The 14,160-nt window shown below is 32.3% G+C and overlaps 1 protein-coding gene across 2 annotated transcripts in view; it reads right to left on the bottom strand.

Moving 5' to 3' along the window:
• Positions 1-799: 799 nt before the first annotated feature.
• The window catches only part of LOC140051576 (proto-oncogene tyrosine-protein kinase receptor Ret-like), a 35,210-nt gene continuing 21,849 nt past the window's right edge, over positions 800-14,160 (bottom strand). For both annotated transcript variants that reach the window (XM_072096831.1, XM_072096830.1), the window contains 18 exons: positions 12,885-13,021; positions 12,599-12,716; positions 11,982-12,190; positions 11,125-11,377; positions 10,507-10,527; positions 10,119-10,322; positions 9,799-10,023; positions 8,579-8,895; positions 5,761-5,908; positions 5,513-5,620; positions 5,016-5,248; positions 4,489-4,611; positions 4,257-4,327; positions 3,926-3,966; positions 3,676-3,772; positions 3,317-3,416; positions 2,814-2,943; positions 800-2,269 (listed from right to left, as the gene is read on the bottom strand). In XM_072096831.1, coding sequence (XP_071952932.1) covers positions 2,154-2,269; positions 2,814-2,943; positions 3,317-3,416; positions 3,676-3,772; positions 3,926-3,966; positions 4,257-4,327; positions 4,489-4,611; positions 5,016-5,248; positions 5,513-5,620; positions 5,761-5,908; positions 8,579-8,895; positions 9,799-10,023; positions 10,119-10,322; positions 10,507-10,527; positions 11,125-11,377; positions 11,982-12,190; positions 12,599-12,716; positions 12,885-13,021 — 2,651 coding nt within the window. In that variant the 3' untranslated portion in view covers positions 800-2,153. The remainder of the gene's footprint in view (positions 2,270-2,813; positions 2,944-3,316; positions 3,417-3,675; positions 3,773-3,925; positions 3,967-4,256; positions 4,328-4,488; positions 4,612-5,015; positions 5,249-5,512; positions 5,621-5,760; positions 5,909-8,578; positions 8,896-9,798; positions 10,024-10,118; positions 10,323-10,506; positions 10,528-11,124; positions 11,378-11,981; positions 12,191-12,598; positions 12,717-12,884; positions 13,022-14,160) is intronic.

The raw sequence follows: 14,160 nt of genomic DNA, 5'->3' as shown, positions 1-14,160 counted from the left end.
TGTGATGTGTGTTGATGGATAATATACCGTCCGATCCGTGCTTACAACGCACATAGGCCTAATACAATGATCGGAACATTTTAAACAAATTCAAATTGATTTCGATGTACTAGTCGTTCTATATAAATCAAACTTCTTACCGACATTTTGGCATCTTGGTCCTGAATATCCAACTGGACAAGTACATGTATACCCACTGCCTGGACCTTGATTACAACTTCCAGAATTATAGCAATGAAATAACTAACTTAAATGAAACAAATGCATTCAATATTTAATTCCAATTAATTGATATGAATATTCCTTAATATATATGTTTTTATTCACGTCGCCCATACCCGCTTGTAGTGACAAACAATTTGTGATTTTTTTTCAAATAACAATACTTCAAATAACATACCAAATAAAACCGTTGCTTTAAACAAAAGAAAGAACAACTTTAACAACCAAGATCTCATTTTGCCACTCAGTAAATTGATACAAATTATCTGTTCGTTCCCTCTAGGCTACATTGATTACTGAATAAATATTGCTTAAATAAACTTTGGTCTTTTAAGGCAACCGTCTAGTGATCAGTCATGTGTACGAATAATGCTTTCTCTATTCATCTCACCTCTTGGTCCAATCCTAGCTTTTGAGTCAAGGCTTACCCTCTAAATATCTAAATTTAACTAAGAAGCGGTATTTAGAAAATACACCTTGCTACGTAACGAGGTTCCGACTGCAGCTTGACACCCATTCATATGGACTTGGTACCGAATCAGGCAAAAACAAGAATTTTTAAACAGATTTGCTAGTAAGTGCATCACGTTCGATATTAAGTGTATTTTATTGAATCTTATTGTCTTTAAATAAACACAAACATCGTAAATTCAATAATCAAAACAAACTCTATATTCAAATCAATATTGAATTTCGTGATGACCTAGATCACAAATAAATAATATAATTGCACTTTTAAAGCTGAACTTGAGTATAAACAAGTATTGACCTTAACGGTCTCCAATTCGAGTATAAGCCTTTATTCATGATTCACAGTTTATGTATCAAAATAAAACCCACTCATTTGTCAGCTCATCAAATAAATAGATAAATAAATTCAGAATGATTCCACCGAACTTTCGAGTTAAAATAACTATAGAGTCATTTAAAAACTAGAAACATTTAATGAATAAATTCCCCTCACACCTTCTGCTTAGTCTCAGTTGGCCTTCCAAACGAAGCTCGTATAACTGACACTATCTTGCAAAAATGACCTGCATAGTCGCTAGTTAAAAGAAGTATTAATAGATTAATTACATCATTTGAAAAACAGCATTCTTTACGAATCGAAATATTCACGTACATCATTCAAAATTAAAAATATAAATAGGCTACATTTAGACCATTATAATTTATATAAAATACTTATTTTACATTACTTATTGGTATACTCTTTTGGCTATATACAAAACCTTATTATATTATAGGCCTACTTGTTTCTGTTTATTTTTAAAAAATGGATTTTGAAAATTCTTTAAAACTAAACTTCAATTGACATAAACCAATAGCATGGCACATTAATTGGTACATGAATAATCATGAGCCAAACTAAAAACAAACTATAAAATGAAGTATCTTTTGTTATTTGCCAGAAATGACAAAAGTCCAGCTTCCAATACGATATAATGAGAACAAACATAACTTTATAAATAAATAAATTTATAAACACACCCTTTCTTCTTTTTCAGCAATGCACAATGATTGTACAGTATAACTGAACATTTACGATATTGGTCAGATATTTGCCCTACTCTAACCCAAAGATACTTCGCAGTAGTAAAACAATTATCATTACAGATATTATTCTAAAACAATAAATAAATATATTACATACAAAATTTACTAAGAATTTTCGATAAAGTCGTTTTTTTGAATTTTCAAATACAGTAGTAATTCTGGAAAACTATGGTACATGCAATAGAAGTTACAACGATATGTTGATCTAATTCTAGTTTCTTGTAAATGTCTATTTTTACTGTTTACACATTGTAATTTTGTTCGGCAGTATTTCTAATCGGTTAAGAGTGTCTGTTATTTTGTCTTAATATTGCATTAACATAGCAAGACAACATTGTATTGGATTACATAATAAGACATACGTGCAGTCGTGTTTAACACGCTAGATAACTCTCTTCTTCTACTGGGGTGTGTTGACCGACTCTGGATTCGTTTATCTTCTCTATTCTTGGGATATTATATTGAGAGCTGCTGCTCTGGGAAGAGCTACCTATACACATGAAAAATATAATTATATTATGGATGAGTATAAACATAAGGTATTTAATAACGATACAAACAGTTTCAACTTTAAGCGACAATAACCAATGCCTACAGTCACTATATAGCCTCTTAACAACTGTATGTTAATGTGGAAATTAATTAGCATAATAAAGAAAGAAGCAGTCAAATACAGTATAACAATCAAATACGTGATATAAAGGACTTCCATAAATTGGTGATAAAAGTTTAATTTTCTCGTAAAATCCCAAGTTTTGCAAGATGCAACATCAAGAAATGTTATTACCTATATACATAGGACCTACGGATGAAATTTTATTAGGGTACATTCTTATACCATGGCGAGGGTGATTTTTGACCGGACTATAACTTTAAGTTTAAATGCGGAATCTGCAGAATCCAAAAAGGTGAAGCATTCAGCAATGCCGAGATCCTTACATTACCATTTACATACAGTTGTTAAGAAGGTATAAGGACCGTTAATAGTTTATACAATTATATTGACTTGACTTAATTGTTGTTTGTTCACTTACCATGTATGTTGGAGTTTAACAGTCGCATTTTTACCATGTGCACTGCTTCCATATTGTCTTCTTCTTCCTCCTCTTCTTCCTCAACCTCATTGTGAGTAAGATTCTGCAGCTCCGTTAAGTCTAAATATTCCTTTAAAACAAATTTATACACATATTGTTAAGTAGTCTACATCTACCTGTTCTAATTAGCCCTAACAAGAAAAGCTTTTTCTGTGGCTCTTATATTTTATATATAATATTTTATTTGTACGATAACTACATCATTTTCAAGTTATCGTCATCAAATGTTTTTTTATTATTACGATGACGTCACAAAATGATGTAAAACATCAAATTATCTGTATCGTTATATTAGCCTCCGTTTGCATTTTGTCAAAAACACACTCTTAGAGGTTACTTTTGTGCTTGCTTGCCTTCGCTGATGTACGAAACATTATTCAGTCGTATTATTGTGTGTTTAGTATACGTTTCAATAAAGAAAGATTGCAAACCGTGACACTTACTATATTTCTTTTAAGCATGTTTTCGAATATTTCACATAATTCTTGAAATGACGGTCTGTCCATTGGTTTTTCACTCCAACATCTTGTCATGATTTGATATCTATAATGACAGCGACAACTTCTATATTAGACTACTAAAATCTTCTAAAAGGTTGTATTCTTTCTGATATTTTAGTAAGTTGTTAAATAAAATAATGACTAACTATGCTTCTGTATTATTCCATTAAAACGTTCATTATTGCAATAATTCACTGCATTAAACGTTTGTTTTATTAATTACTAAATTAAAACAATTTAACGGTGTATTTACAAACGAATTCACCAGAAGAACACTTTTACTTTAATGTAGGCCTACTTACAGCTCATCAGAACATCCATCAGGCTTTTTCATTCTATATCCCGTTTTTAATATATTATATAACCTCTCTGACGTAACACCCGGATAAGGTGTTGCACCTAAAGTAGTGAACAGACACAAATATGATAATAATAATTACTACAATAATTATAATAATAAATAATAATTCAGGAAGTACATTCTATATAATATTTCATTAATTTTAATTTAATCAACGAATATAAGCTCAATTACAATAAACTACGACTTACCCATTGTAACGATTTCCCATAAAAGAATTGCAAACGACCATCTGTGAAACACAATACGAGAAGCAAGTTTGTACATAGATTACGTAAAACGATTACAAAAGCAACATTAATGTCTTGTTTTAATATTCTTAGAATGTTAACAGTCATTATCTTCGTTATCGCGCCATATACAACTTATTGTTGTTGTACATAATATAGGATCGTGTAAATAGGATAAATACAGTTTCAAGTCAAGAGAATCCTCGCATGACATTTTCATTAATGAAGACACATCGAAATAAAAAGTAAAATGTATTATTTTCATTAGACATTCAACAATCATAACACTTACACATCACTTTTTGCTGTATATACATTATCGTACAATGATTCGATTGCTATCCATTTCACTGGAATTCTTCCCTAAAACAAAAAAAAAAACTAAATGAATTATGTTGTATTGTACTTGTCGCCGACTAAAATAATATAAACATTTCTATCATGTTAAATCATTACAGTACAGTCTGTGTAGACGATTGGATCAGCCATTTACGTAAAATCCTTTAGATTTTAGAAAACTTTACCTTGCTTGTTCTCTTATATGAATCAGCCTCGTAGATGTCTCTCATAAGACCAAAATCAGAAATCTTAATCACAAGACAGTCTCCAACCAGTACATTCCGAGCAGCAAGATCCCTGTGCACAAGCTAAGACAAGTGTGTCATTCAATATTAAATGTTTCAGACATTGTATATTATTTGTTTTCGGTTGGTTATATACCGATGCAAGATTTATTTGTTTTCAGTTTATCAACAACGGAGATATTGTGTGTTAGGTAAAATCACGCCCACTCCGTCCTCAAAACAAATTTGAGAAAAGTTTAGTCTACACTAGCAAACTTTACCAAACCTTTATTTGCAAAATCAGTTTGCTCGAGTTTGCAAAGTAAAGTTTGCTAGTGTTTTCTGCAGTTTTCCGAAGTTTGTCTATACCATAACTTTTGAAAACTGGGTTTGCTTGAGTTAGGCTTAACTCTTAACATAAATCCTTACTGTGTTTGTATCGTCATTGTTACAAATAAATGATTTTACTTTGTTGATTGAAGTCTTACCTTCAATGTTGAAAGATAATGCATTCCTTTACAAATCTGCCAGGCAAAACTTAGTAAGTCACGTGGTCTTAAAGTGGTAGTATTAGAATGTGAGCCAAATTCGTCAAATGGCAAGGACCGTTCTGAGTTCGGTGTTAATGTATGGTCACTATAAATTGGTCTTTTTCGGTTCTCCCTCAGGAATTTACGAAGCGACCCGTTTTCACAGTATTCAACAATTACTAACAATGGACCTGTGTGGAAAAATAACGGGCATTTTAAACATAATATATACTATTATACGTATTATTTTAAACAAAGATAAATTAAAAGTTACTGGCATGTAGTGCGCCCTCTACATCGTCACAAAAATGTTCCTTTACTGTTTCAATAAAAATTCAATCATTGAAAGAGTAGTGCGCCCTCTCTATCGTCACACGAAATTTCACATTTACTGTATACAAAACATACATTGTTTAATAAATAAATAAGATATTTTTATAACTTTATAAATGTACCTTTTTGCGTGCATGATCCTAATAACCGTATCACATTTGGATTATTTACTTGTTTTAGTAAGTTCAACTCTGTCACTAAATCCCGCATGTCGACATCGGTAGCACAGGCTAGGAAATCAAGAGATAAAATTAATTTCATTTCTAATCACACAACATTGACCATGCATGTACATGTTGATTGTGAAATTACCAATGAAGGCAATTTCAGCTGTCTAACCTTTATTACATATAGAGTTGAGTTGACTTACGTTTTAACATTTTGACAGCAACAGTTTTATATCCAGTGTGTCCACGAATGTTTAAGGCCTGGGCTTTTACTACTCTTCCAAATTCGCCTTCCCCGAGAATATCTTGAAATAGTAGATTGGATCTTGGAAACTCCCACTTTGGGTCGCACTGTAAGTACAATTTATAAAGATAACTAAATACAAAGCAGTCATTGAATAAACCTAGATAGTTGAAACTGAGTATATGTATTTCTAATATTTCAATATTGTTATTAAGGACTTTAGAGCTAGTTGCGACGACCGGTGACCTAGGACTTATACATTGATGTGACGTCAGTCGTCGTCTGAGCCTAGGAACCAAAACTGTGTCGAATAATATAGTAAGAAAGCACGTTTTCTCGCATGCGCATACACACTCACGTCATATTGCGAATTTTGGACAAAAAGTGTTTTGAGAGCGCTTTTGATTTAAATATTAGCGCGAGCCTATCTTTACCGCTGAGAATTGTATTGAGAAATCCGAAGACTTCACGCGAGCGAGGCGAACTGACTAAGAACATTATTACTATAGATTTTCACTTCATACACGCTTATTATTGAACAATAGTTAGTATAAATATCTGCTAGTTAATTAGAGACATTCGATGTTACTAAGAATACTAAAGAAATTACTTATAATACAAATTTAAAAGATTTATAACGATTCTAGTTTAGGTAACATTCGCCCATTAACAATGAAAACAAACAAATCCTGCGTAGGAAATCGCGGAACTCTAAAAACTTTGTTTTAATATCACGCTAAAATTGTTTCCGAATTTTTAAATACATATTTGTAAATATTATGTTAAATTTCAATATCTTTACTTTTAATCCTCAAAAAATCAAAATGTTGATATTTTTTAAAAGAATTTTATGATCATTTGAAATTGGGTATATTTACTATCGATCGCGCTCCGCCGGTGCCCGAGTAGGTGTGTACGCGTCGCTTTTGCAGGCTCTATTCCCAGTAGCGAGTTTCGGTCGCGCTAACATAAGCAATGTTTTCTACATTTACATGCATTAGGGGTAAATTATGTTTAATTGTTTTTACCGCATAACAAAATTCCCAAATGTTTTTCTTTTCTTGCCTAACCGTTTCTGTCACCCTAAAATCAAATGCTTTAACTGCATAATTTTAAGCGACAATAACATACAAATAGGCCTACTATAATTTGATCACTTCTGTGCAATACTTTAAAGTTGTTGTATACAATTATTTTAAGAATATAAATAAAAACACACAGAAACTAATAAAATGGCAACTAATTGAAAAGTCAAACTCATTTATTTCATCAATTAAATATTTGAAAAAAATCAAATCAAGTAAGGTACTGCTGTGTAGGCCTTAAATATGATTACTGTATTTTTTTAGTTTTAATTTGTATAATGGCCTAGGCCTAATAATATAGTACTAACAACATGTTTATTTCTAAAGGCAAGAATAACAAACAGCTTTATTTATTTACCTTCAATATTAAATCTATGAGAAACCTCAATTATGAGAATCATTTAAATTTTCTGTCACCGTACATTTCATTATAATGAAAACCTTTAATTTAAAAGACATTTAATTAATAAGAGCTGGTCACATTTTTTTTAATGTCAACATGCTGTCCATAAATAGCCGCTTTCAAGTGATGCAAATGTTTTCTGGAGTCAGATCCTATAAAAAATATAGAAATATAAAAAGTATGTTAATTTAAATATGTATTTGAAAGATGGGCTAGAGGTATAGGCCTACTGCATGATAAATTAGGCTGAAAAACCTAGCATGTGGTCCTAGGGCTACTACAAGGTCTAGCTTGATGTTTTAAATCCCATAAAACGTTTGAATTTAATACAAGTACAAAATCTAATTTATATAGAGTTGTAAAGTGTGGTACATTCAGTACATTAATTAAAATAAATGAGAATGGGGCCTAATATTAATAAATAAACATGTAAAAAAATTGGCCTAAACGACTACGTGTGTATCTTATACGCATTGATTAACACGCAGTACGCGTTGGACCATCAAGGCTAGGCCCAGCTTCGCACAAACCACCGTTATACATGTGATTTGTTTACCTATTTCAATCGCCATTTAAAAAATACCTGAAAATATCAACATGCCCATTTTTTGTCAAACAAATATTTACATTACATAGTAACTTTTTATTTAGTCACTCGTTTACTCAAAAATTGAGGAATTTTTTTATGGTCTCGTAAAAATGTACAATATTATTATTGATAAAAACCGTATAAAATCTAACAAAAAGAAGAGCAAATTCAATGATTACCTGACACGATCATAACTGCTATCCTGTTCCAAAAACCAAGTCACATGCTTCTTCAACCCTTGCTTTAATTATTCTCATGAATTATTCATAAGGAACTATAATTTAAGGCTTTCAATTGGTTAAAAGAGTTTAACCCTATTAAAATTTTAAATTCACATCATTTCCGGGTGATGTTGTCGCGCTTCGATGAATCTCAGAAATCACAAATGACCGCTAGAGGGCTCACTACTTTTTGTCTAGTCTAAATGAATGTGCATAATGAATTAACTTTACCTAATGTTATTATACTGCGCTTATTTTGTGAGAAGAAAAACTTCAACCATCAATGTGAATTGTATGGATTGCTCCGTCACCATTGTGTATGTAACAACGCGATTATATAATATTACTAATGGAACAAGCTTGATGAGCTCCGAAAGATGAGATACTTATTGTTTATAACTTCGCAATTAGCTTTTCAAAGGAGTTTACAGCGTGTGTATAATATCGGAATTGCTTACATCTATGATTCTGTTACTTACGTCTAATTTGTATTGTTGAATCGTTGGAGGAATGTCCTGAATTCTGTAGAATATTTCATTCTGAGCGTAGTTTGCATTAATGGTTGTCATCTGCAGTTCAACATGTGCTCCGAATGGTAGTTTATGAAAACCTCGATGTAGACATTTGATGCAACCACTCTGCCAAAGTACAATCAGCACTACAAGGCAGACCAGTAGGCATCCAGATATGATGAGTATCTGACATAACGCTCCACAAACTGGTGATTCTCTTGTTACCCCGTCACTGTAATTGTTTCTCGATGTTAATACGTTTGGCTTGTACACTGGGTCTTCTGCTATATATTGATATAAGAATTGTAATTGCCTTCATTCTAAAGAATTATATGACTATTGTGCATTAATTATTGCTTGGATTCTCATATAGATCCAAGTTTGAGCATTGCGTTTTACTTTGAAAATATACAGTATTCGTAATAACATTCTTGTACGATGCATTTCATTATTAATATAGAGATTTGGGTGTACCCGATTCTCAGTGCTGTATCTCAACATACTACACTATTTGGACAGTATCAATGAAAATTTGGTAATACAGCACTGCATCATGTAAGGTTAGGTCAAGGGTCAGGTTATGGTATATGATAATAGAAGATACATGTGAAACACATATTCCTATGATACAGTACTGCAGAAATCTAGATACAGTACTGCATCATGTAAGGTTAGGTTAAGGGTCAGGTTATGGTATATGATAATAGAAGATACATGTGAAACACATATTCCTATGATACAGTACTGCAGAAATCTAGATACAGTACTGCATCATGTAAGGTTAGGTTAAGGGTCAGGTTATGGTATATGATACTAGAAGATACGTGTGAAACACATATTCCCATAATAGTACTGCAGAAATCTAGATACAGTACTGAGAATAGGTTGATTTGAGCAAGGAAGCATTTTGGGGTCGTGTTCTAAATACTCGAATAATACAACAATATTAAGTGCACTCGATGAACTGATTTCAGAAAATGTATATTACACTTTACTTGAATCATCTTAAGCTCTTTCTACACTATGAAACTAGTTTGACAAAAAAGGTGTGATGTGCCCAATATGGTAGTGATATGACATCATGCCCATATATGGGCACATCACATTCTGTATCACATAAAGTATGATAGTGTATACAGAGCTTTACTGAAACGTTCAAAATATCATATGGTATGTATGAAACTTACCACCAGGATTTAATCTACTTGTAACTGTATCATTCAATTCTGGCGGTTGGCTTGTTCCCTGAACAACATTGACTGGTGCCATCGCTCTTCTACAAACGCACTGTTCAGGATTGCTATTACAAATGCACAAAGATGCGTTTGTCCAAGGCATTCTACCTATGCCTTTTCCACTTGGTGGCTTCGCATACGTATTAACAAACAGTCTATCACCGACAAAGTTGCTATCTGTGAATAAAGTAAATCAAACAGTTATTATTCTGCCATTAAACTGCCATCGCGTAAACAACGACAAACTATTTATTAAAGGAGGGGAGGCCTACCAACACAGTCTTGCGGACAGATGTCAAAGTGCATGCTTTCTAGCTCATCACATACATTATCTGGGCACGTGCTAGGATTACTTGAACACGAGATGAAGTGTTTAGCTACGGTCCACACGCATCCAGATCCATTGCTGCCTAATCCACAGCCGCCGTTACAAAACTCCGGCCTGTTGTGTTCTGCATTTGAACATGACTGAGAAGCTAAGAAGATTTTATTATAATAAACTTATTTGAATCTAATTTGTATATAATACAATATACACAAATACATCAAACAAAATGTTGTCGACAAAACAAACAAATAAACACAAATGACATATGAAAACTTCAAAGCGATTGAATCATAGTGAACTTTTATTTTTCGTGTAAAATTGTAAATACTTACGACAATGGTCTTTTCTAATTTCTGAAATAAATACATTTACAAGTGTTAAACTTTTTGTCAAATAATATAGGATGTATAATGATAAAGGTCTATGGTCTGCATAATGCATTTAGAGTTTATGATTAGAAGTCCTAATACAGATACAGATTCATTTATTGTCCAATATAAATGGAAATTACAGTGCTCATATATTATCTTGGCTTGCCTCAAATAAATAAATATAAGAGGGAAAAACGAACTACTTGTAACGGTCCGTCTGCGCGTTTACCGTTCTAATCCTACCACTTCTAACGATAACAAAGCCGATAATGTCGTTATGAAGAGGATGATTGGTGTCTTCCAATATAGCATGGAACACATCGGCAAGACGTTCGAAAGAGTCAAGCGTTTGCTCAGACGAACCAATTACTTTCCCCGCTCTACCCAGCACCTTTTAAAGGGTTATCTATACTAGGTCCTACTAAACGATCATCTATACTAGGTCCAACTACTAAAATAGTCATCTATGCTATAGGTCCTACTAAACGATCATCTATACTAGGTCCAACTACTAAAATAGTCATCTATGCTATAGGTCGTACTAAACGATCCAAATAAAAGGTCCTACAATATACATACCACCTTTTAACTTGACTACATTTTCAAATTTCCATTGCTTGCCATTATCTTCGACAAATATGCGGAATGAGATGTTCTTTGGCTTTCTGTACGGATACCTAGAGAGTAAATAATCATTCTGCACGTAGACTATCGCTGTGTTCGGTGTAATATTTAAGCTTCCGTTCAGACTTGAAGGTTCTAGAATCTCGAGTCTATATTTAAGGTTTGAAGAAGACTGCTTGATGACGTCAGTAACGCTTGATTGAAAAATCTGAAATATAAAGAATTGGCATTAGGTCGTACCCCCTTTATCATCGTCTTCATCGTTACCTTTTAACAATATCTATCGTAACTTGGAGCATCATCACTGTCATCATAACGTCACCTTAACTTCCAAAGGTCATTTTCATCATTTCCTTTAATATCATCATTATCGATGACACAGGTTAGCACAATCGTCATCATCATTGTATCATTATCAGTAGTATCATTGTCACAAGTATCTACCTCATCGTCGTTACATAATTATCATCAACGTCATTATTACGTCACATTCAGAATCATGTTTTTTATCATCATATACCTACACTGTACGGAATTGTAATCAAAATACAGTATTGTACGTCGCGTTTGCCTTATGCACTACCCAATTATAACAATTTATCGTGGTAGTACTTTAATCCAAATAGTGCTTTATAATTTTTCAAGATGTGTAATAATTTATTATTGGCTCAAACGACCTAATAAAGAATATCCTAAAGAAAGTGGGCAGATGACTATTGTTAATTATATCTCAGACTATACTATGGAATGTCATAATCTCTGTCATTAAAACATCATTTATATATAATTATTAATAATACAAAATTGATTACCCGACTATAGTTCATTGACTTTTTGTAGACAATCCTTTGTTGAAGAGGTACGTTAAGTAGCGCCATCTGTAGTTCTTCGATGGATATCTGTACGTAGAAGTAATTCTGTAAAATGTTCATCTTTGACCGCATTGGACGAACTATGAGAGATATCTCATCTTTTAAACTAATGCTATATGGAATAGTCTTGTTAATCACCAGTTGCAAAACTAGAGAGAAGAAAATCCGTTTTTATTATTCCTTTTAATATACACCTTCCACTTCGTTTCGATTCTGTTGCATTTCCGTGTTTTTCTTACAAATATAACATAGTTTTTTTAATTTATTTATTTAAAAACATATTTATACAGGATAAAAACACATCAGGTATAGATATTGCATCTGTTTTACATAATGGTCATGTAGTTAAGTGTATCTTCCTTTTTAATGATACTGTATATGAAATAAATGGCTACATTATTTAATAGTTTAACTTTCACACACATGAGATGAGAAAACAAGACCGCTAAATTAGAGCCCTGGAAAAAAGGTAAACCTCAGTACATCATTGCATTCAAAAAGATTGTAGTAAACATGTGCGGTATTGCTATACTTTATAACATTAAAATAATAAATACCTTTTTGGCTATGAATGTTTGCATACTGTACTACAAAATGCCCGTCTAGTTGTGTTGGTGTTATGATACAGTTTCTTGTCTTATGCCCCGTGATATTTAAACTTACAGGTACTGAACCCTGAACATGAATAACAAAATATATAGTTCGCATAATAACCATTTCATTTGTAAAAATAATCTCTTCCTCTTCTCTTCCTAACTCTTCCTGTTGCATATATAAACGAGGTATTTTTTTACGTGGTATTGAAATAAATTGAATCCAATAAAATAATAATATAACTCTTACCTTTAAGCGGTTTTCAATTATAACAACATTTCGTTTGGAGAATAAAAAGGAATTTTTATTCGATGGGCAGTACCCTTGGCGTGTTTGGCCAACCTTTGGTGGCGGAAATGTAGTATTGACGTACTCATCTGAAATGCCTAAAGGAAATAAGACCTGTTATAAGACTTTGTTTATGTATGGAATTGTGTGTACGTTTTATATATACAATTCATTACCTGATATACAATAACAATTATATGTAAAAATGTAATTGTCGATCCTAAAATATACACTTTTTATCCTGCTTAGAATAGGCGATTTTGATAATTATTAAGATTACCATGGCAACACCATGTCGAATCGAATACAAAAACCAGGGTAGTTTTAATAGAAAAACCTACATATTTATTAATTTGGTGTGCCAAATTGTACGGTTGATGTCACAAAATTGTGTTGGCTAAGCATTTAAAAAATACATAATATACTTTATAGGTCATCGTGAAGATAACGAAGAAGTGTAAACAAAGTGTTGATTAATTAACAGAAAATGTCAAATTTGTGTAAAAACATACCAACTGAAAATGCTGTCATTACGATTACATTGTGTGTAGGTTAAAAACCCGGATTAATGTGTGAAAGCTTGTTATTCCACTATGCATTCCTATGTTGTGTTTGAGAGCCAGGAAACAGTTGTAATTGCTCGTAAATAAAGGCGATACTATAGGGCCTATTATACAGAATTAACTCATCAATCCTTGCCATCATAAAAATAATATTATGCTTGGTTATCTTTAACACATTCTATGGATGATGGATTTGAGAATATTGCAGAAATACCACCTATTCCTATGTACTACTCTATCTAGATTTCTCTAGTATCATAGGAATATTCGAGAATAGAGCATCACATGTGTCACCTAGTGTCATAGACCATAACCTAATAACTAACCGTTACATGATACAGGCACCACCTGTGATACAAATGAGATATTCCTATGATACTGGGTAAATATTGTATGTGAAGATACAGCATTTAGGATATGTAGCCTAAGCATATCTAAACTAGCCTAATGTTAACCTTATATTTAACCATGTTAAACTTTCTTTATGTTCCGTATAGTGATGGTATTTCATTTAAAGTCTGTATATCTTAATTCAATTATCTTTATTTCAAAATATTCATTCATTATTTATAATTTATAGATTTTGTTAGAAGTAAATACATCTTTCATTTAATTGAATTCGTCATGTGATTACGTCACATAACGGATTTCCTGAACGTAAATGAAATAGATCT

Source organism: Antedon mediterranea, chromosome 6 (assembly GCF_964355755.1).
Source record: "Antedon mediterranea chromosome 6, ecAntMedi1.1, whole genome shotgun sequence".
Classification (NCBI taxonomy): Eukaryota; Metazoa; Echinodermata; class Crinoidea; order Comatulida; family Antedonidae; genus Antedon; species Antedon mediterranea.
The sequence above is the reverse complement of the archived record's forward strand: the minus strand, read 5'-3'. Positions and strand labels throughout refer to the sequence as shown.